The following is a 21,560-nucleotide window of genomic DNA, read 5'->3' as shown; positions in this document are numbered from 1 at the left end:
ATCATATAAACTTATAATTAATTGTTACATTAAAAACAAAGCTGATACTCAAAATTCATCACTTCCTAATTATTTCACTGCATTTTATTAGTAGCTATGCTTTGAGGTTATTTGCGTCTCCTGTATCTATAGGGTGGAAATGTCATTATGACGGTGGGCACACAGCTTCCCAACTCTGTGTTCAGGGACATCAGCCATAGCGGGAGTATTTACACCATGGAAACTGGTAAACGTTACAAATCAGGGCTTGATTTATTGTTTTGTTGATTGTCCAGATTCAAGCAAGAGATGAGAAAAAGCTAATAATGCTCACAGTACAGATTATACTTCAAATCGGCGTGCCCTATCTATGACCACCACATTGTACACAGAACAGGAACCTGAGAAATATTCTTAAAAGAATATTCTCAAATAGTCTCAACAGATGACTGTCCTCTAATTCAGCAAAGAAGTTGCTGTGACACTGACCAAGTAAAGTTTCAACATTTGTCCTGCTGTCTTACTCATTCACACAAACAGAAAGGCCAAATGACATTCGCGTTAGAACGACACTCGTTTGTCGGCTGGCTGTGGATACGAGCATTCGGAAAAAATCAATGGAAGTATTCTGAGAAAAATCAATTCGCTATATGGAATTCACAATAAAAAACATTACATACTTTTTATTTGTAAGTTGCACACTAAACATCCTTTATATCAGTGAAATTTACAATAAACATATACAAGTGTGTCAGTGTGTACACACACATGTATTTTTTCTGGAGAGCTAGTTGTCCCAGGCATAACAATCAAAAGTGTCTCCGGACACGGCCAAATAGCCCCAGGGGAACAAAATCAGCTTGGTTGAGAGCCGCTGTCCTAGGCAGACCATGCGTCTCCCGAGGGCCACTGGAGGCGCCCACGTCCCGCAGACCACCTTGCGCAGGGCCTCGGCCTGGCAGGCATGGGTAGGATTTCCCTGTGTTTAGGGAGCGACTTCCAGGGGCCTGCCCATTAGGAATCCCACTCTCCACCAGGCCCCCTCTTCCCCAGACGTGCAGGGGAAGGGGTCTAAGTACAGAGGATCACGTGGGGGCTCACACACAGGCTCTGCAGTCAGCCTGACCCGAGCTCAAATCCCACCTCTGACATCTGCAGGCAGGTTGACCTCAGGCAAGTCACATAACCTCTCATAGCTCAGTGGCCTTGTCTGTAAAAATGGGCACAGTGCTCACGTCCACCCGCTGGGGAGATTAAATGAGATGATGAATGTCAAATGCCTCACACGGGTTCCGGTACACAGGAAGGGCTCCCAGAATATTAGCCATTTTCTCACAACGTGGCAACCAGAAACCTGCCCCCACCCCCAACACAACAGCTTCTTGGCCTTACCTGTGAGATGTAGCCTGGGGGGATGTGGCCGTCCTCCTGGGACTTGGGTGCACCTTGAGGAGCCTCCCCTTGGAGACGCCGAGCCTCCCCTTGGAGACGCCAGGCCTCCAGTTGGGCACGAAGGGACTGGACCTATTGCAGGGGTGGGCAGGAAGGCGAGGTCAGTGAGGGCCTGAAAGTGGGGATGTAGCTGATAGGAGGAAATGGCCCTCGTGTGGAGATGCAGGCAAGGGGGACATTCTAGGTGTTTCCTGGATGGCCAGGTCAGAAACCCAGGAGAGTGCTGGCCCAGAGTAGGCTCGATAGGGCTGGGAGCAGGACACCGCGGTCACCCCCACGTTATGTAGGTGGGGAGAAATGCCTTGGAGCCTCAGTTTCCCATTAGTAAAACAGTGATGAGGTCTACCCTATGGGACCATGAGACTGCTGTGAGGATTACATGAGCCAATGGAGGTAAAGAGGGCCTAGCACAAGGCTTGGGATGCAGAACGTACTCAATAAATGGTCTCTCCCTTCTCTTCCTCTTCCCTTCTATGTGACTGCTGAGGACAGAACTCAGATGGGAAAACAAAAACAAAAACAAAAAGTCCCCAAGGTCCAGGAAAGAAGATTCTAGTTCATAAGGAATCGGGGGGGGGGGGGGCGGGGGCAGGGTGTCAGTGGCTCAGGGGTGAGCTCCCCATCACTGTAGGTACGCAAGATGAATGCCATAGAGCGACTGCAGGGATAGGAAGGGTGTCGGTAGGGTGAGGAGGCTCCCAGAGGCCAGTACCGCCTACCTCCCTCTCCAGTGCCTCATGGCTGTCGCTTGGGGCCCCCCGGCGCTCCCCGCGGCTTTGGTTGAGCAGGGCAGTGAGAGGTACCCGCTTGTTCTCCCGCAGGGGCAACTTCTCCAGCTCCTGCCACTTCTTCTCGATCTCCTCACTGAGCCGGTTCTGCTGGTCCTCAGTCAAGGGGGCACCCAGGCCCCGGCGCGGACCCTCGCCAGCCGGTGTATCCGTGGCCCTGCTGTCCATGGCCTGGAACCACTTGCGTCGCTCCTCGGAACGCTGGGCCAGGTCCCGCTCCAGCTCTTCCTGCTTGGCTGGGCGGTCGAGAGCACGGGCCAGGGTGCGGGCCCGCTGCGGGGCGCCCTGAGTCAGCGGGGAGAGCTCCACGTAGTCCAGTGACTGCCGCTGCCCGTCTGCCTTCCGGGGGCCGCCCCAGCCGATGACCTCAGAGCCTGCCCGCTGCTCCCCCACCTTCAGGGAGCCCTTCGGGGTGCCGTAGCTGTGCAGCGTGTTCTCCTTATTGCAGTCTGAGAGCCTAGGGGGCCAGCAGAGCCACATCAGGCGAGACCTTGCCCTCTTGGTCCCAAAACAAGCACTTCCGCAGTGTCGCCCGTGCACCGGGGCCAGGGGACAGGCCCCAGTGGAGGAAGCAGCTTAGAACTAGAGCTTCATCATTAACAGACCCTGGGAACCATCCCAGCTCTGCCACTTACCGGCAGAGGGTCCAGGGTACCTGGCCTCTCTCTCTGAGCCTCAGTTACCTCATCTGTGATATGGGACAACAGTGCCACGCACAGGAGGGACTAGGTGAGCAAACGTGTGCAAAGCGACCAGGAAGCCCTTTGAGAATGTGATCGAAGCATTAGTATTAAGGGTGTGCTGTTTGACAAGGCCCTAGGTTCAAGAGCCTCACAGTGGAATAGGATAGATGCCCAGGGTCACTGCTGGTAAGATGAACGGTGGCCTCTGGGTGGGTGCACAGAGCACAAACTGTGGAGACCCGTAACGACTGAGGCAGTTCCCTTCTTCCATAGCAATACTGAGTACGTGCTTACCCGGCCAAACACTAAAGCATCCCTTGCGGCTACACGTGGCCGTGTGACTCCACCCTGCCCAGTGCATACGAGAGGTGGCACGTTTTGAAGGACCAGGCGTGCCCTGGCCTGGCTCCTGGCTGGGACCCATGAGAATGTGGACAGTGCTCTGGCGCAGAGGCAAGGCTGTGGGCTGCTGTGGAGCGAGAAAGAAACCTGTCCCTCGTTTAAACCCGTGTTTGGGGTTTCTTTGTTGTAGCAGCGGAGCCTATATACTAAATCACGGTCCAGCTGCACAGTAGCTGAGAGTTTACAAGGGGCCTCCATGCACGTCCTCGCATGACACACCTCGGTGTGACAGGTGAGGAACATGAAACTCAGGCCAGACGGCAACTGGCCTAAGGTTGACCAGCCAGGGTGTGGCCAGGCAGGCGGACGCGCACTCAGCACCCCTCGATACCACGCTTCCGTTCCTACTGCCCAGCAGCCAGAGTCCCAGCCCCTACGGGCGTCTGGGGTTTATCCTGTGTGGGGCTCTACCACCAGGCCACTCGATCCTCCTGCCCCTCTACCCACAGTGACCTCCACAGGGAGTGAGCTCCCCACCCAGACTAAGTAGCCATCCCCTCTCCCTGACACAGGCTCAGACACAGCCCCTGCGGCACACAGCCAATCAGCCACCTCATGGGGCCGTGACTCACCGGCATCTTCTCCAAAGAGCCAAGGCCTCTCCCCGCCTTTTCAGGACGTGGGGAGATAGAGAGGGACAAGAGGCAAACCTCAAATCCTCAACGTATTTCTGGATGAGTGCCACGGATACCCCCTGCCCTCTCCCTCTCCCTATTCTGCTGGTGGAGAAACTGAGGCCCAGCAAGTAGAGCCACAGGGCCCTCAGGTGAGTGCCGGAAACCCACTCAGGATGCGGGGGTAAGTGCCTCCCCCCAGGCCCCGGTCCAGCCCAGCACGTACTTGGTGACATCTGGGGCTGAGGTTGGACGCACAGTCTTCCTCAGAGCCTCGATCCAGTTCCTCCGGATGCCCGAGGTCATGGCCGACAAGGTATAGACAGCATCTTTGGTCTGTAAGTCCACCCCACAGGTAGGTTGCCACCTGGCCAGCCCCCTTGCTCCCTCCCCACTATGGATTCCAAAGAGGTGCCCTTCCCTCCCAGGTGGGTATCTAAGGTCTTAAGCCTGAAGGTGAGCAGAGCATGCAAAACCTCCCCTCCACTAGCCTCAGGAGAGCCCCATCGGCTCCAAGATCTCTCCAACATCTGAATAGCCCTGCCAACGATATCCTGGATCGCCCCAGAAATGCTCAGCGCTGGCAGCAGGGCTTCTGACTGGCTCTGAGGACAGGATCTCCAGGTAAATGAGTGACAGGAGCCAGTCTGGTGGGCCACGCCCCACCCCGACACCTCCTCTGGGGGGCCCTCCAGGCATGCCGCCCCCCAGCCGCCTGCAGGCTCACGTGGATCTGGAAGCCATAGTTGCGCTGCACCGCATACTCGGTGACGTCCGTGCAGCAGCGCAGATCAATCTCACCGTCCAGCTCATCTGCCTGCAGCAGGAGGGCTCACGATGGTCCCTGGACTCCAGTGACCCTACCAGGACCCCCAAGCCCCTTCCAGGTGTCCCCCGGCACCTGATGGGGGAGAGAGCCCTCCCAGCTCACCGTCTCACCTCCTCAGCAGTGGAATCCCTGTAGTACTTGAGGCTTGAATCAGTCAGCACAAACCAGTGCTTCTTCCACTGTGAAGGAGAGACGGTGGTGAGGGAGGGGCTGCGGGGATGTGGAATGACGGCGTGCGTGCGTGTGCGCACCATTCCGCGGGCATCCTGGGCGCTGCCAGGTCAACCGTTCTGCTTGCAGCAGGGGCCTGGCACCCTCACCTGCTCTGCTGAGGGGTGGGGGGCAGGGGACAGTGCAGAGTCACAAAATCCCCATTTGAAGTAAGCCCCCCCATTTCCTCTCTGCGGGGACAGCATCTGTGAAATGGGTCGGCTTTTCCTCAGTAACCACACGCTTCTTTTCTTTCTCGGGGCCCTTCTCTGATTTGTTGACACTTCCACAGGCTTCCTGATAACTTTCCACCAAGATCACCAAGGCTCCTTACATGCAAATCCCACCCAGTGCAATCCAGGAAGGGGATATGACCTGTGTAAGGTCATTTGCCTAGCAAGTTGGGGGCCAGAACTTCAAAAACCTTTTTCCGTACACTGACCCCAGATCAATCACCCCAGTGGTCAAAGACAAGTCTACCAGAGAGCAGGACTGGAAGGGTGCCCAGGGAGAAGCATCCGAGGGCTGGTCGTATTCTGTTTCTCGATCTGGGTGCTGGTTACATGCGTGTTCAGCTATGTGAATACATTATCTGTACATTTATGATGTGGGCTTCTCTCTGCTCCAACCAGGATTAGGTTGGCAGGACACATAAGAGAGGGGTGGGGGCATCAGAACAGCCTGATATGAAAGTGCCAAGCTCAGCCCACCTCTGGGCTTCTGACCGTTCACTGGAAGGCCAGTCGAGGTCCACCCACTGCCAGGGTCAGTGCATATCCTCCTGGTGCTCTCCCACATCACTAAGCCCTTGTTTATTACTTCAAGTACTTCGTTTTCTTTCCTCAGGAAGACAGTAAGTTTTCAAGGATGTGCCAGGATGATACTTTCTACTTCTTTCCACACTGCCTCCCCTAACAAATACGATTTTAGCATCCAAGAGACCAAGGTTACAACTATTGTATGCCTTGCTAGCTGTGTGTCTTTAGTCAAGTGTCTCGACCTCTCTGAGCTTATAAAGTAGGGCTTATAAAGTAGGGCTTATAAAGTAGGGCTAATAAGACCCTAAGCCTCCTAGTGAAGTTAGAAATGCCTAACCCTCCCTGGAACGTCTCTCATGGCACTTCGCATAGGGTCAGGCACTAGGTTGTTGGGGATCGTTCTAAGAGGCTGGCCTTAGAACCACCCTGCTCTTCTGAATGGCCCGAGCTGCTGCTCAGGACAACTGTCCCTCTGTAAAGTGGGGCAGGGGTTCTGTGTCAACTGATCTCTTTGGCCCCTCCAGGCCTAGTCTGTGACTGCCTGAGATGGCAGCTGCATGGGCCTCAGGTGCCCTGAGTTCTAGGCCAGGGTTTGCCCAAGGTGCTGCTAGGCCCGGAAGAGATTAAAGCCCTTGTGGGCCTGTCTCCTGTCTGTGCACCGAGGGGTTGGGCTGGCTGAACTCCCAGGGCCCTTCCAGCTCGGACATTCCAAAACTCTGTGAAACAGAATGAGTAACGGCCAGTTCTGGGTGGAGCCCATAATCTCTGCCCTCCAGAGACCCTGGGTGGGGGAGGCCGGGAAGGGTCACTGGCAGGGTGCCCAGCCTTGTGTGAGCCTGGAGCCCAGCCACCAGAGGACTGGCAAGCAGGCAGCGGGTACGAAGGCTGTAGGCTGGAGGGAATAAAGCATGTGGGTAGGAAACACAATGAGATTCCCTTTGGCTCCATGCCCTCCCCGGCATGCGGGCTGCACACAGACCCAAGCCACGGGCGCATGCAGGACCTGGGCGGGGAGATGTCCCTTCTCAGGCTGGGTGGGCAGGAGGCCAGCTCCAGCTTCAGCCTGGCAGCCAGAAGGGTAGAGCTGGTGAAAGGCTACTGTCCCTTCTGGTTGTAAAGATGCACACGTTAGAAAAAGGGAAGGGTTATTAGCTGAGGCCCAAGCAGGCACTGGGGGTTGTGTGGGACCCTTTACATGCTTAACCTCTGTGACTCCGTTATCCACCCTGGAAAGAACTATTATTATCCAGTATGTCCATTTCACAGATGAGGCCACCGAGGCCAGAGAAAGCTGTGACTCACCCGATGGGGCCCCAGGTTGGTGAGACTTCAAGAAATGTGGTCTGAGCCCCACCCCCAGGGTTGCGGGGAGCTGCTGTAAAGCTGAGTCTTTGGGAATCTGTACGTGTCTCAGGCTGGATGATCTCTGTGGATCCTTCCATCCCAGACCCTTGGATACCCAGCCAGGGTCGTCAAGAGGTGGGAGGGCTGAGGGGCTCTTGGTGAGAGGAGGGGATGGGGTGCAGGGTGTGAAGCACCAGGAGGCCGCCATCCCTGGTGACCTTTACAGACTGCAGACTGCTCCAAGAGGCTGAGATGACTAGAAGCCTCTGCCCTCCTACCCCACAGCCCAAGGCCTTCTTTCCAACAGGACAAGAAACATCCTACCCTCAAGGCTCCCACTCCGGCCCCCACCCTGTACCCTCTCCACCCTGAAGCCAGGGTCTCTAGAAAGCCGGACAGGCCAGGGAAGCAGCTCAGCCACCTGGGCCCTGCAGCATCCCCACCTCCCACCCCCCAACCCACCCCCGCCTCAGCCCTCCTACCTCTCCAGGTTCATCCAAGATTGACATCCATCCCTTCTTGAAGTTGAGCAGATCGGGCTATGGGGAGAGGAGGGGGCAGATGAGTCAGGCCCAGCAAGAACCAAAGGGGCCTGGGGAGGAAGGGGGGCTGCCCATCCTGCCCCCGAGTGAGGGAGGGCTGAGGGCCCAGGTAGCCCCCTAAATCCAGGCAGGCTCCCCAGCCACTGAGGCAGCCTTGGTCCCTTTCCCGAACATCCGGCAATCTCTGAGAGGTGGGCTGGGTGACTGGCCACCCATCACAGACCTCTGAGCTCCCTTTCCACCAGCCGGCTTCCTCACCTGAGAGTGGGACAGGGGGCAGGAGATCTCTGACTGTAAAAAGGGACCCTTAGAGAGCTCAGAGGACAGCAGATCAGCAGGGCTGAGCGAACCGTCCAGTGCTTCTCGCTGACGAGGCCCAAGCGGCCCGGCAGGACAATGCCTTAACGCTCCTACCCATTCCCAACCCACTAACCCTCCCATGGTAAAACCAGCCCTGCATTTCCCTCATCTCCTGGAGAGCCTGAAAGATGGAGCCAGGCCCGGGCTGAGGTCAGAGACCTCCTGGTCCCCCCCTAGATCTCTGGAAGGGCCGGGGAGATGGCACCTCAGTCCCAGCAAGCCCTACCTGCCGGGTGCTGCTCAGGGGGGCACGGCCCCGGGGTCTGGGGGCTCCCAGCTGTAGCATGTTCCACGGGGGCCTGTGAGCTAGGTCCCCCCACCTAACCCTAGATGACGAAACTGCTCATCCAGGCATTTTCTCTGGCCAGGCCTATCCACAGACCCTCCCTGCCTGCTGGGGAGACCACTCTCTCGTCTAAGTCCCGGTCCGCCTGCAGAGGTTCAGCTCGTGCCCACTGGCGGGCCAGGCTGGCAGGCAGGGAGGAGGCGGCCACCTGTTGCCATGGCTCTGAGCCCACCTATCAGCACCTGCATCACAGCCTCACCAGGCCAAGGTGTCCGGTTGCATGGAGGGAGCGGGTGGCATGGCTCAGTGGGGTGGGCGGCGATGGCGGTGGCGGCTGGAAACCTGGAAACCGGAGCCACCTGACCTGGCCACCTCCCCTGACCCGCCTTCCTGTCAGGGAGCCCCATTCTCCTCTTCCTCAGGTGGAGGAAGAGACCTGAGAGGGGCTTGGGCCAGCAGCCTGGACATCCTGGGCCGTGGCCTTGGGACCAGGGCCCCTGGATCCCGGCAGGCCGGCAGCCCAACTCCTGCGTCGCAGCCCCTGCCCAGAGACCTGTCTGAGGCAAGGGACACAGGCTCTGCCCAGACCTGGGAAACCCCAGGCTGCGTATGCCCTGTCTGCTCTCTCTCCTTCCCCACCCTGTTCCCCACGTGGGCCGGAAGCCACTCAGGGTGGTTCCAAGCTAAGATTGAAGACCAGTAGCCACGCTCAGGGCCACCAAGTCATCTGGGTCCACCTGCAGATGGAGACCCGCCCCCGTGGCCCCAGGGGAAACGTGCTGAATAAACATCCACCCTCCTCTACCTCCCTGATCTAAATTCCTGTGCTTCTGAGGCAGTCCGCACCTCCACCTCCTGGCGCTGAGAATGAGAAGCCAGGCCTTCTGGGATGGACCACGGAGCTGGCATCGCTGTGCTGACCCGAAGAGAGCCCCCGGAAAGGACAAGCAGATAACCCAGCCAATCGGACTGAGCTGAGCCAGGGCTGGGAGATCAGCTGTAGGCTTCCAGAGGCTGAGGAAGGGCAGGAATGACAGGCTGGGACCCTGAGGGCTGCCTGGGAAGCGGGGTCACGGTGACCTTCCTAAGTCACATGCCCTCCCTGAGCCCGGCTGCCTGATGTGGCTAATGATAGAGGGGCCCTGCCCTCCCCCTCGGTTCCGTGAGAGAACTGAATGGGCCACACATGGAGACGCCAGCACACACACCACACACATGCCGCACACGTGCCGCATCAAGCATGAGATGGTGCAGTGGCCTTGGGGAGAGGAGCTTTTAAACCTGCTGGCAGGAGAGGTCCTGAAGTTACCCTGGAAACCCCCCAGGGGTCAAAAGGTCTGATAACATAAATCTCCTCCCCTGCACCTTCACGCGTGGCTCCTCAGGCCCAGACACCATTCCTCCTCCCGCAGGAAGCTCCCTTTCTCCTTTTTTCTTTCCGGAGCACTGACAGGTCCTCACAGTGGGCCCTCGTTCCTTTGGCCACAGGTCAGCACTGCCTCCCGCTGGCCTGGACCATCGACACAACCTGCTGTAAGGACACTCTGGCAGGGGACCCGATCCAAAAGGCCGAATGTCACAAGCCGCTTAAAACCTCCAGGGATGGCTCCAGACGGCTTCAGAACAAGGTCCAGCTGCCTTAGGATGGCACAAAAGCCTCAACCTGGACTCTCCACTGCTTAGGGGGCCCCGTGTTTATGTCATCACACATCCTCTCTGATGCCCAACACATCAGGACTAGTAGGGCCCTCCACACATGCCTGTGTCCTCTGCTTGAAATACCAGGCCGCCGCCTCCTCCTCCTTCGACCAGGCAAACCCCTTCTCATGCCTTAAGACCCGGCTTAATTGCCACGGCAGAGGCCCCTTTCCCAGTACACACCACACACCACACCAGGCGACCTCCCACGGCCTCTGTTGCATCTGTGATTGTCTTGAAGCCATTTACTTATCCCTCACAGGCTAGACTAGAAGCAACTCAGTCAGGGAGTTCATGCCCCAAGACCCGAGGACTCAGGGAACATTCATAAAAATTTCTTTCTTTCTTCTTTCTATTTTTTTCTCTCTCTTTTTTTTCCTTTGGAACCAGGCCCCTGTTCTACGCCAGGAAATAAGCTGTGAACAAGAGATGTGGCCCCTGCCCTGGTGAAAACTCAGGGCAGAAACAGACAATAAACAAGTGCACAGGTATATAATTTGATGCCGGGTAGCAGCTGGGGAATGAAGCTCCAGGGGCAAGGCTGCACCCGGCTAGCGCAAAAGGAGGTGGAGCAGATCCTGACTCCAGGCCTGGCTCCCTGAAGCCTCTAAGCATTTACCCAGTCACAGCACCTTTGCCACTTGCTCGTTCAGATTCCTGAGGTCGGGGAGATGGGACCAGGAGAGAGGAAAAGGGTATGAAGAAGAAACAGGAAGGACACCGGCCTGGAGCAGGCTCAGGTCTGAAAGCGGCTAGGATGAATCCGGTAAATGCTGTCAAAGGTGATTGTGAGCCTCCCCTCCGCTCTGAAACTTCTCATGGCTCCCCAGTGCCCCTGACCAAAGCCCAAGCTGCTCTTCCTGGCCTCTGAGGCCCTCCTTCCCAAGTCCCTTTTCTATGTTTTCACCATTTAATTCCCCAAATATGGCCACCAGCCTTTGTCCACACTGTTCCTCCTCCCCCAGTCCATCTCCACCTGACCAAGTCCTACAGTCACAGGAGGACATCTCCCTCGGGAAGCCCCCTCCCATCAGCAGGGATGTGCTGTCTTCCTCCACATGCTGCTTCTAGCAGCCTTACCCTTGTTCAGTGTGTGCTTCCCCAGGAAAGGCAACTGTGTACATTTCTTATCTCATCCTGAGAGAAGACTGGGACAGACCTGGTTACAAACTCTGGCTCGGCCAGGGCCCAGCTGTGTCACCTGTAACTTCACCTCTCTACACCTCAGTGTCCTCATCTGTTAGATGGGGAGTTACCATCAACCTTCAGGGTTCCAATGTGGTAATGTGAAAGCACCCAGTTCAGGGCCTGGCAGGCACCCAGTCAGCAATGAAACCACCCCCCACTAGCCTGCTGGGGGCGGGGGGCGGGCGGCCAAGACACTGACTCAGCTCCTCCCCCCACATCCCTCTCTACTCCTCCCTGACAGGGAAGGGGAGGCTGCTGACAACAGGAAGGGCCAGCAGAGAGGTGGCAGGATGTGCAGAGCCTGAGGAAGTCCAGGCAGTGAGCAGGTCATCACACTCACAGGGGCAGGGCCCCTGCATACAGCACCCTGCTCAACTCTCCCCACCCCCCTCATCAGGCTGTCAGAGCCTCCCTAAGTCACTTGCCAGAAACCAAAAGCAGTCCTGCCCCTCTCTTCCAGAACATCACAGTCAAGGGGCCAGAGTGACGTGGAAAAGGGTTACTCCTTCCCTTACAATCGGGGTAACCTCTGGCAACTCACCAACGCCCCTCCCCAAGCCTCAGTTTATCCGACTGTAAAATGGGGGTAATGGTGAACTCAGCTATGAGGTGCAATATGATAAATAAGGCGCATGTATTGAGAGAGCTTGGGTAGGGCTCATCCCCAAGAGAAAAACAAATCCCTGCCATCGTGTTCCCCACCCCCAAGAGCGGGCCTGCCCCACCCAAGGTCCCAGCGCCGCTGCGAAGTGGCAAGCCCGAAGTGGCAAGCCCGAGAGAACATGGTATCCTGCTGCTTCAGAAGTCCCAGGACAGGCTCTGGTCAGGATGGGAAGAGGCGGCCCCTTCTCACCCACCCAACCTCCGGCCAGCGCCCACACAGGCGTACAGCCTTCCCAGGCCCACATCAGCGCGACCCATCCGAACCAGGGAGCGCCTCTCTCCAGGGCCCGGCGAGACCCAGATCCAGGCCAGGCCCATCTCCGCTCCTCCCGTGGCCCAAAACCCTGAGACTCTACGGATCTGGCAGCTTAGGAGTATCAGATCAGGTTTTCACCAAGGGGGGAGCTGGAAAGGAGAAGGGAAAAGGCCACCCGGAATCTGCCCGTGATTGGTCCCGCAAAAGTGAGGGGGTGGTGCCTGGGAACGAGAGTTCCCATCTTCTCGGGGGTTGCCCGGGCTTCTGGCCCAGAAAGGTGAGGTGGAGGCCGGGGGAAGGTGAGGCAGGACGGCCGGCCCGTGCCGCCGGGGTCGCCCAGTCTTCCGGCCGAGACCTCCTCTCGCCTCCGAGAAGTGAGGGGGGGGCTGCCCAGGAGGGGAGCGGCTCGGCTCTGGCTCTGGCCGTTGCTCTCATCCGGACCTGGGGCGCAGAGGGGCTGCCCCCCGGGGAGGCACTCACCGTCATGGCGGCACCCCGGGGCGGCGAGAGCAGGAGGCAGGAAGGTGGAAAAGGCTCTCGGGCCGGGCTCAGCGGCGCGGGAATCCCGCCGCCGCCGCCGCCGCCGCCGCCGCCCCTCTCGGCCGGCCGCCGCCGCTCGTCCAGCCCTTCCCTTCCCCGGCGCTGCCCCAGCCCCTTCCATCCGCCCATAAAACTTTTTTTTTTTTTTTCAAACTTCCTGGGAGGACCCGGGCGGGCCAATGGGCGGCGGGGAAGCCGAGACAAACAGTGGCGGGGGCCGCGAGTGGGCCAATAGGAGCGCGGGAGGGGCCCAGGGGCGGGGCCTGCCGCGACGGGACGGGTGAGCTGGGGCAGTCGGGGCGGGCGGATGGGGGCGGATGGGGGCGGAGGGAAGTGAGGGCGGGCCGAGCTCTGACGGCGGGCAAGCTAGGTGGAAGGAAGGGCCTAGCGTGCAGGTGACTCCGTCGGGCCACGACTAGGGAGTGCGGGGTGGGGGCAGCCGGGTGTGGCACCCTCGTCGTCCAGCAACGGCTTCCCGACCCACGCCAGCCGCCGGACGGAGCGATGGGTCCATTAGGCCTCGGCGCCTCGGTTTGATGGCGACATGGGCAAAGCACACATTCCTACCAATTCAGCGGGTCCCACACGCCAAGCCCTGTTCGTTACCCATGTAATGGACTTTCATCCTTACCACAGACCCGACAGGTGATATCCTTGTCCCCATTTTACTAATGAGAAAACGGAGGCTCAGCGAGGTGAGCCAACTTGCCCAGGGTCACACAGTAAGAAGAGAAGGGATTCTAGGAAGTAATCTAAGCACAAAGTGAGTTCTGGAATTGGTAGGACCTTTCCTAAACGTGCCCTCCTCACCGGGGGTCTTTCTCGCCTTAAGAACCTCATTTTGGGTTCTTGGGTGTGGGCTATACCCGTTTCTCACTTTCCCAGAACACTTGGTGGTTTGTAAGAGTACATTTGCCCTGCAGAATCTCCTCTAAGCCCGCAGCTGAGGAGGTACTGTGGTGGAATTTGTTGCTAACTGCGTGAGGTGGCTCATGGGGCATTGTGATTTAAACCCTGTATTACTTTAAGCAAGGTCCTTAACCTCTCTGTGCCTCAACTTCACCCTCTGTAAAATGGGATAATGCTGTTATCTCACAGGCTACTGTATTAAGTGTTAATTTAAGTAAAGCACCTAGAACAACCCCTTTATCCCTAGTTAGCTCTCCTTAGGTAGGGGCGCAGGGGAGTTTGGAATAATTACCACTTCAATGATTCTGCTATCTCAGTTTGGGGTTCGAAAATTATTGCTGTCATGATTATAATCACTATCTCCATTTCACAGATAAACAGAGGCCCAGGGAGCTGAAGTTTTCCCAGCATTTCCCATTGGAATTCTCTCCTCCACCCTGAGGAATGAGACCAAAGGTAAGTCCTCCTAGACACTGGCCTTCTGGCATCCCTGTGCTGAGTGTTCCCACCCTACCCTGTACCTCACTCAGGCATTTGGTCCTTGGGAGAGTGCATGGACAAACAGAACACCTCAGCTACCACCAATGCCCCACCGCAGTGGCGTGGACACCTGGCAGTACCAGCCTCCTTGCTGGTTTCCTGGCCTCTGGGACTCCCTTCTAGTACCCTCAGCACAGCGATGAGGACACTCCCCTGCTCAAAGTTCTTCAACACTTCTCCACTGTTGATACACACATCCTTGTGCCCGCAGTCATGTCCATTATCATCTGGCCCCTGCCTGCTGTCCTCTATCATTAGACACACACATTTCACGTGCTAGGGCTACACAACGCTGGGAAGTCCCAGAATAAGCCAGGTCTTCTGTACCTCCCTAACTGCACATGTTGTTCTGTGCCATGCCTGGAACACTTCCCTTCCTGTCCTCTTATGCCCCAACACACACACACTCACTCTCTCCCTTCCCTCCCTCCACATGTTTGTTTGCCTGGAAAATTCCTCCTTACCCTTCAAGTCTCAGCCCAAAGGAAGCCAGAGTGCCCCCAGCACAGACTTAGAAGCTCCTTTCCCAGGGCTGCCTGTGTGAATTCCCTGCCCAGAGCTCCCTGCATCTGTACACTCCCCAACTCAAGTGATGACCACACAGTGTTCTAATCAATTATATGTCCGTGTCCTCACAAACTGTGAGCTCCTTGTGGGCAGGAACAGAGTGGTTTTTGTCTATATCACGGTAAGCCTAGGGCCTCAGCCCACATTAGGTCCTTAGTAAACATTGGTCGAGTGAATGAATGCACAAATGAAGGAATGACTGCCTTATTGCAGCTTGCCCCGGTAAGACAGAGATGGCACAGCTTCAGGGACCCAGGATTGACTTATTAAACAGAGCCACCAAACCTTGGGGTTATCCAGTCTCAAAGCGTTACTCTATTGAAGATAACAGTGTGAGGCTCAGAGAAGGGAGACGATGGCCCAAAGTCACACAAGTTAGGGGCAGAGACAGAACTCAAGCCCAGGCTTCCTAGCTCTTGACCTTGGACTAATTTCACTGTCCAGCCCAAGAGATGTGTGAAGCTGCTTTAAGTAACTGTCTGGGTGGCTCCACTAGCAGTTCCATCTCTCAGCTCCTGATTTTCCTCATTCCCAGGTGAGAGAATAGCTGCAAATTCATTGAGCCTCAGTTGCCACATCTGTCCAATGGAGAAAATCTGCAGAGACTCTCAGGGCTGCAAGGAGGACTCAGGGAGATACGGATGCACAGAGGTGGGGGGGTGGGCTCTGAAGTCGGCCAGAGCAGGGCTCAAATCTTAGCTCTCCCCCATTGTGTGACCTGGAACAAGTGAGTTTCATTCCCTCATCTATGAAATGGACAATATGAACCGTACCTAGTATGCCTAGTGGTGAGGATTCAACGCAATCAGATGTGCCACGCACTGAGCACAGAGCTGAGCACATAGTAGGTGCACAATAAATGCTGGCCATCATCACCATCATCATCATCCCAGAGTCCATTTCCCCATTTCCCTCCCCCTTCTCTCCCCCTTCTCTCCAGCCAAAAACTTACCTGCCCCCTCCTGCCGGAACTGCTGTGTGTTAGTGACCCTTAGTTAGGTTGATAAGGTAATTCCCGCCCATGGCTTGAAGATACCACTCTGCCCAGATAACCACGTTTGCCTGGTTACCCTTGTGCCTTAACCCCCAAAGAGCAGCAGCGAGGAGATTAAGAAGTGGATGGAGAAGGTAGTGTTTGGACGCTCCCCCCACCCCGTACCCCACCCCATCACACCTCTGTGCATCCTGATTTCCCTGAGCCTTCCCTGCAGCCCTGATCATCTCCATAGATTTTTTTTTCCCCAATAGACAGATGTTGCAACTGAGGCTTGGTGAGTTTGGCTGCTGCCATTCTCTCATCTAGGAATGAGGAAAATCAGCAAGAGGCCAGTTCCTCTAAACCAGGGGTCCCCAGCCCCCAGGCTGTGGACTGGTACTGGTCCTTGGCCTGTTAGGAACTGGGCCGCACAGCAGGAGGTGAGTGGCGGGCAAACGAGCGAAGCTTCATCTGCCGCTCCCCCGTCGCTCCCTATCACTCCCCGTCGCTTGCATTACCGCCTGAACCATCCCCCCCACCGCCTGTCCATGGAAAAATTGTCTTCCACGAAACCCATCCCTGGTGCCAAAAAGGTTGGCGAACGCTGCTCTAAACCATAGCTGTGCAACCTCGGGCAAGTCTACCTCACCTCTCTGAGTCCCGGTCCCTTCATCTGTAGAATGGGTATACAGGCTCTCAGCCTAGAGCTAGACCCCAAGCTGGAGAGTATGAGAGTCAGCCTGTCACCGAGAGAAGAGACCCCATGAGCCAGGCTGTGGCTCCTGGAGATGGCCAGGCCTCTTCCCTCCCACCGTGAAGGGGGCAGGAGAGCACAAGTCACAGCTGCCTCCCCTCCCCGCCCTTGAGAAAACCACGAACCAGAGGCCTGAGTGTTTACAGCCCTCTCTGGGCAGGGAATGGGTTACGTAATGCCAGATGTTTGTGCAACTGGCTCAGACCCAGGTCTGAGACACACTTTGCAATCCCAGAGCCCCTCGCAGGCCCTCCCTCCCTCTCCCCCTTGCCCCCAGCCTGGCTCCCCTTGGCCTATTTGCGGATTGGGAGCTTTCAGCTGGGTGGATTATTCCATCACCCCTCACCCTGAAGGCTGAAAACAGCCCCAGCCTGGTCCTGCAGGTGGGACGCCCCCTCGCTGCAGAGATCACGGAAGCTCTGGGCTCTGCTTCCAGCTCTCCTTCCTCACACGGGGCCTCCACATCTCTCACTCTGAGCCCCTGCTGGCTTTTCTTTGACTGACACCAGCCTCCTCCCTCCCCTCCCCCACTCTCCCCACCCTCACCCCAGCCCCACCCCACTGGAGCCAGCCTACCCTTTGCCACCTGAGGACCCCCAGAGACAGCAGGAACGGATTGAACAGCGTGGGACGGTCCCCGGGCATCCGCCATGAGGTCACCAGTCGGCCCTTGAGTGGGCTCTCAGCCTTGCCCTCCGCTGGCCTCTTGTCTGCCTGTCAAACAGGGTCCAGTGTTGGCCCCCACGTCCCTGACGACAGCCTCCCCTGCCCATGCTGCCATGCCCACCTCAAACGCCCAGGGTTGCCATCTTTCTCCTCTCCCAGAACTGCCGAGGTGGACTGCCACGTGTTCACACCGCGTGGTGTTGGTTGACAGGGCTCCTGGGGCTCAGCGCCCTTGGGGATGTGCACTTCTCCACCCTCAGGTCAGACCCCAGGTGGCCGGCGGGAGGGGAGCGCGGACCACAGATGTGTATTCAGCCCGCATAAGGTTTTCAGGTTATTTTGCATTAGGTTCCAGTGTTAAATAATCAAGTAGTTTAACACATAGCTACATATTTCCAGCTCCTCTTGAAATATCTAAAGATGGAGAAACTCTGGGCTCCTCTTCCCCAAGGCAACAACCCTCTAGAGCCAAGGGGTCACTCAAGGGCCCCCTAACCCTGAGTCCCCCATCTGCCTACTCTCCTCCCCTTTGTGAAAGGAATGAGTCACAGACTTCTACAGCCACACACCCGACAGAGTCCCCAGTGCACCCTCTTTGGAGCCATCCTTGTTGGGGAAACTGAGGCCCCAGTGAAGCAGAGGCATTTGCCCAAAGTCACAGAGCAAGTTACCGGCAGAGGCAGGGCTGAGCCCAGGTGTCCCAACTCTTCAGAATCCAGAGATTCTCTGGACGTGGGACATGCAGCATCAAAGCACAGATCCAGGGGGCTTTGGGGGGAAGGACTGCCTCTACCCTGCACCACATCGCCATCACAGCCCTGACCACTAGACCGTGGGCTCCTTGCTGGTGCTTCATTTCGCCCCTGGCCCACACCCAGGCATACACGAGGTGCTCACGAAGGGTATGTGAATGAATGAATGAGGCAGTTATCAATTCTGTCCAGTCCAGACTTCCTGCGGGGGGATTGAGAGGTTTTCTGGGTTGCTGGGGCAGGCCAATTTCATGGAGACTAGAGGGGGACACCTGTATTGCTGTTTCCTCTTTGTTCACAAAACTCTGGCCCCAGGAAGTATGAAGAAATAACCCAGAAAGAGGAAGAGCAAAGTTGCCGGAGTCCCTGTGAGAGCCGGAAGTGCTTTTAGTGACCAGTCCCCGTCCCCTCCCATTTCACAGATGGGAAGACTGGCCCACCAAGCAGTTAGAACGCTGCTTCTACTATGCGAGGCCACGCAGGCAATCAGGGCAGAGCCAGGAAGCGGCGTTGGGGGTAGCAGAGAGAGCGCTGGGTAGGGGCTCCTGAGCCCTGGGTCCTAATTTGAGCCCGACCGCTGACCAGCTATGTGATCTGAGATGACTGCCTACCCCTCCTTTTCTCATCTGCAGTCAGGGGTTGGGCAGAATCCCTCCAGCTCTGACTAGCGGCAGGGCCAGACTTGGGGGCTCCAGACTGCCAGACAGACACCCCCCCGACCCCTCACCCCCGTCACACCCGGCTTCTCAGGAAGCAGCATGGGGAACAGCAGAACAACAGCAGGATTAGAAAAGCACAGCCTCAAACCTCCCGCTGCCCCAGGCCCTCAGCTCTGACCTCACCTCTCTGGAGGCTGCGGGTGATGAGAATGGTCTGTTTGGCAGGTCTGTGGGGAGGGGCGGGGCAGAGCATGTGCTCCAGCTGCAGCCGGGCCTCAGAGCGGCCTCGGCGGGTCCCACCCCTTGCACACATCTCTCCCGCCCCAGGACCCTGGAGCTCCTCCAGGCCCAGCTGACTTCTGTACCTCCTTGGCCCTCTTCAGTGCTTCTCTGGCTCCAGCTCCTGGAAGCTCTACCCTTTCTCCCAGCCTGGCCAACCCTCCAGAATCAGGAGGACCTTGCCTTCAGAGACCATCGGGGCCAAACTGCCATTTGCCCAGGGAAGGGCAGCGACCTTTCAGGGCATCCTAGCAAGTTGAAAGCAGAGCCCTAGGCTTCTGACCCTAGGACTGTCCACCCACCCAGATGCAGTGGCCCTGCTGCCAGCTCATCTAGAGCCCCTCTTCTCGATATCCCCATGGCGGAGCCAGCCTTGGTCTGGATGACCCCAGAGCTGATCTGAGGACCTCAGCCCACCTCCAACCTGATTTCCCTTCCCTTCCCCTCCCTCTGCGCCCACACCCATGACCCAACTACCGAGTCTGCCTGCTTCTGGTCAGTCAGTGAGTCTTGGCCTCTGCTTCCTTCTGACTCCTCAGGCTCCTTTGATTGGAACTGGAGGTAAGAAAGAACGCAGCTTAGGTCAGATTATTCCCCAGGTTCCAACTTCTTATGCATCCATTCATCATCCATCCATCTAACATCCATCTAGAATCTAACATCAATAGACCCATGTATCCATCCAACCATCCAGAATCCATCCTATGTCATCCACCCACTCATCTAGCCAACATCCATTATCCCAATACATCCATCCTCAATTTATTCATCATCTATTCATCCATCCTGTATCCACGGGACTTCCCTGGTGGTGCGGTGGTTAAGAATCCACCTGCCAATGCAGGGGACATGGGTTCGATCCCTGGTCCAGGAAGATCCCACGTGCCGTGAAGCCACTAAGCCCATGAGCCACAACTACTGAGCCCGTGTGCCTACAGCCCGTGCTCCGCAACAAGAGAAGCCACCCTAATGAGAAGCCTGCTCACCGCCACCAAGAGTAGCCCCCACTCACCGCAACTAGAGAAAGCCCACGCACAGCAACGAAGACCCAACGCAGCCAAAAATAAATTAATTAAAAAAAGAACTATATCCACGTATCCTTCCTCAATCCATCCAACATCCATTCATCCATCTACCCATCCTTCCAACATTCATTCACCATCCATCATCCATATTCCACAACATTTACCCATCCATGCAACATCTATCTATCCAGCACCCATCTCCATTCATCCATCCACCCATCTGCCATCCATCCAACATCTGTTTCTCATTTGTCCAACATATATCATCTATCCATCACCCGTTCATACATCTGTCATCCATCATTCATCCATCAACTACCCACGGACCTACCCACCCTCCGTCTGTTTCTTGCAAGCCCTCAAGCATCCATGTATTCACTGGTCAACCAGCCACTAAGCTCATCTCCTTTGTGTCAGACCCTGGGCCAGGGGCCAGAGGTACAGAGATAAAGTAGGTGCAGCTCCTGCCCGCATGGAGCTCATGTTTTTTAAGGGAAAATGACAACTGAGTGTGACCAGATGAAGAGTAGCAGAACTACCAAGCCCAGAAGGGAAACATCACCAATCCAGGGGTGGCGTGAGTATTCAGGGAAGGCGTCTCAGAACAGGGCAGCTGATCTAAGACTCAAACAATGAACAGACGTTTAGTGAGTGAAGAGGGAAGGGAAGAGCTTCCTAGCCAGAAACAGCAGGCACAAGGGCAGGGAGATGTGCTCACAGAGCTCTGCAGCCAGCTCAGCACAGCTAGAGGGCAAATCTGGGGTGGAAGGCCAGGAGGCCTTGAATGCCATGCCAAAGATTTCCTAGAGGTGACCAGCTGGAGCCCCAGCAGGACCTGGTGAATGCCTCTGCTGTGTCATCTGTGAAATGGCCTGAAGCACCTGGTGTTCCTGCCCCTCCCCAGTCACCATCTCCTAACCACCCAGGGACCTCTGAGCCTCACCATGGAGTAACTCTAGCTAGAGAATCTCTCTTTCCTCCCTCTTCTCTTTTGACCAGACCAGCCTGCAGCATCCCAGCGTCCACTGGGACGCAGCATCTTCTCCTTGAGCTGCCTGTGGTGGTCCACCTGCCTGCCCAACAAGCCTGATAGCAACCTCTCATGTGGGGCCCCAAGTCCCCTCTTGGTCCCAAGGGCAGGACCAAGCTGGCTCATCCCTGTATCTCTGGTGTCTGTGCATCGAGCTGATCAGGGGAGAAATCGAGAGCAGCCTCAGGGAAATGCAGGGAAGGGGGCTCCCTAGTCCTTCCATGGGCTCAGAGGCTCCACAAAATAGTGGTTAAAAGCTTGGGCTTTTCCAAGACATGGAAACAACCTAAATGTCCATCAACAGATGAATGGATAAATAAGACGTGGTGTATATACACGTGGTGTACACACACACACACACACACACACACACACACACACACTGGAATATTACTCAGCCACAAAAAAGAATGAAATAATGCCATTTGCAGCAACATGGATGGACCTAGAGATTATCATACAAAATGAAATCAGAAAGAAACACAAATGTCTTTTGTCTTGCAAACTAGTATATATAGGATGCATAAGCAACAAGGTCCTACTGTATAGCACAGGGAAATATATTCAATATCCTATGATAAGCCATAATGGAAAAGAATATGAAAAAGTATATATATGTATAACTGAGTCACTTCGCTGTACAGCAGAAATTAACACAACATTGTAAATCAACTATACTTCAATAAAATTTTAAAAAGTAAAAACTCGGGCTTTGGAGTCAATACTTTGATCTCACTTCTCTCGACTTATACTTGTGTGACCCCCAGCAAATGCTGAATGAGTCTGGGCCTCGTATCTAGCTGAGGCACAT

At 56.2% G+C, this 21,560-nt stretch overlaps 1 protein-coding gene across 2 annotated transcripts in view; it reads right to left on the bottom strand.

Moving 5' to 3' along the window:
• Positions 1–21,560, bottom strand: part of TRIOBP (TRIO and F-actin binding protein) — a 57,213-nt gene that overhangs the window by 10,968 nt on the left and 24,685 nt on the right. The window contains exons 9-16 of one of the 2 annotated variants that reach the window (XM_089921295.1): positions 19,172–19,249; positions 16,915–17,052; positions 7,534–7,598; positions 4,858–4,957; positions 4,646–4,735; positions 4,145–4,254; positions 2,151–2,676; positions 1,372–1,503 (exon numbers count right to left, since the gene is read on the bottom strand). In XM_089921295.1, the coding sequence (XP_089777421.1) occupies positions 1,372–1,503; positions 2,151–2,676; positions 4,145–4,254; positions 4,646–4,735; positions 4,858–4,957; positions 7,534–7,598; positions 16,915–17,052; positions 19,172–19,249 (1,239 nt within the window). Of the gene's footprint in view, positions 1–1,371; positions 1,504–2,150; positions 2,677–4,144; positions 4,255–4,645; positions 4,736–4,857; positions 4,958–7,533; positions 7,599–12,532; positions 12,737–16,914; positions 17,053–19,171; positions 19,250–21,560 lie in introns of those variants that run through there. The other variant, XM_030760944.2, reaches the window with a different exon arrangement.

Source organism: Delphinapterus leucas, chromosome 11 (genome assembly GCF_059928025.1).
Source record: "Delphinapterus leucas isolate spDelLeu-1000000601 "Yukka" chromosome 11, BTC_Dleu_Yukka2, whole genome shotgun sequence".
NCBI lineage: Eukaryota > Metazoa > Chordata > Mammalia > Artiodactyla > Monodontidae > Delphinapterus > Delphinapterus leucas.
Note: the sequence above shows the minus strand (reverse complement) of the source record. Positions and strands in the feature narration are given on the sequence as shown.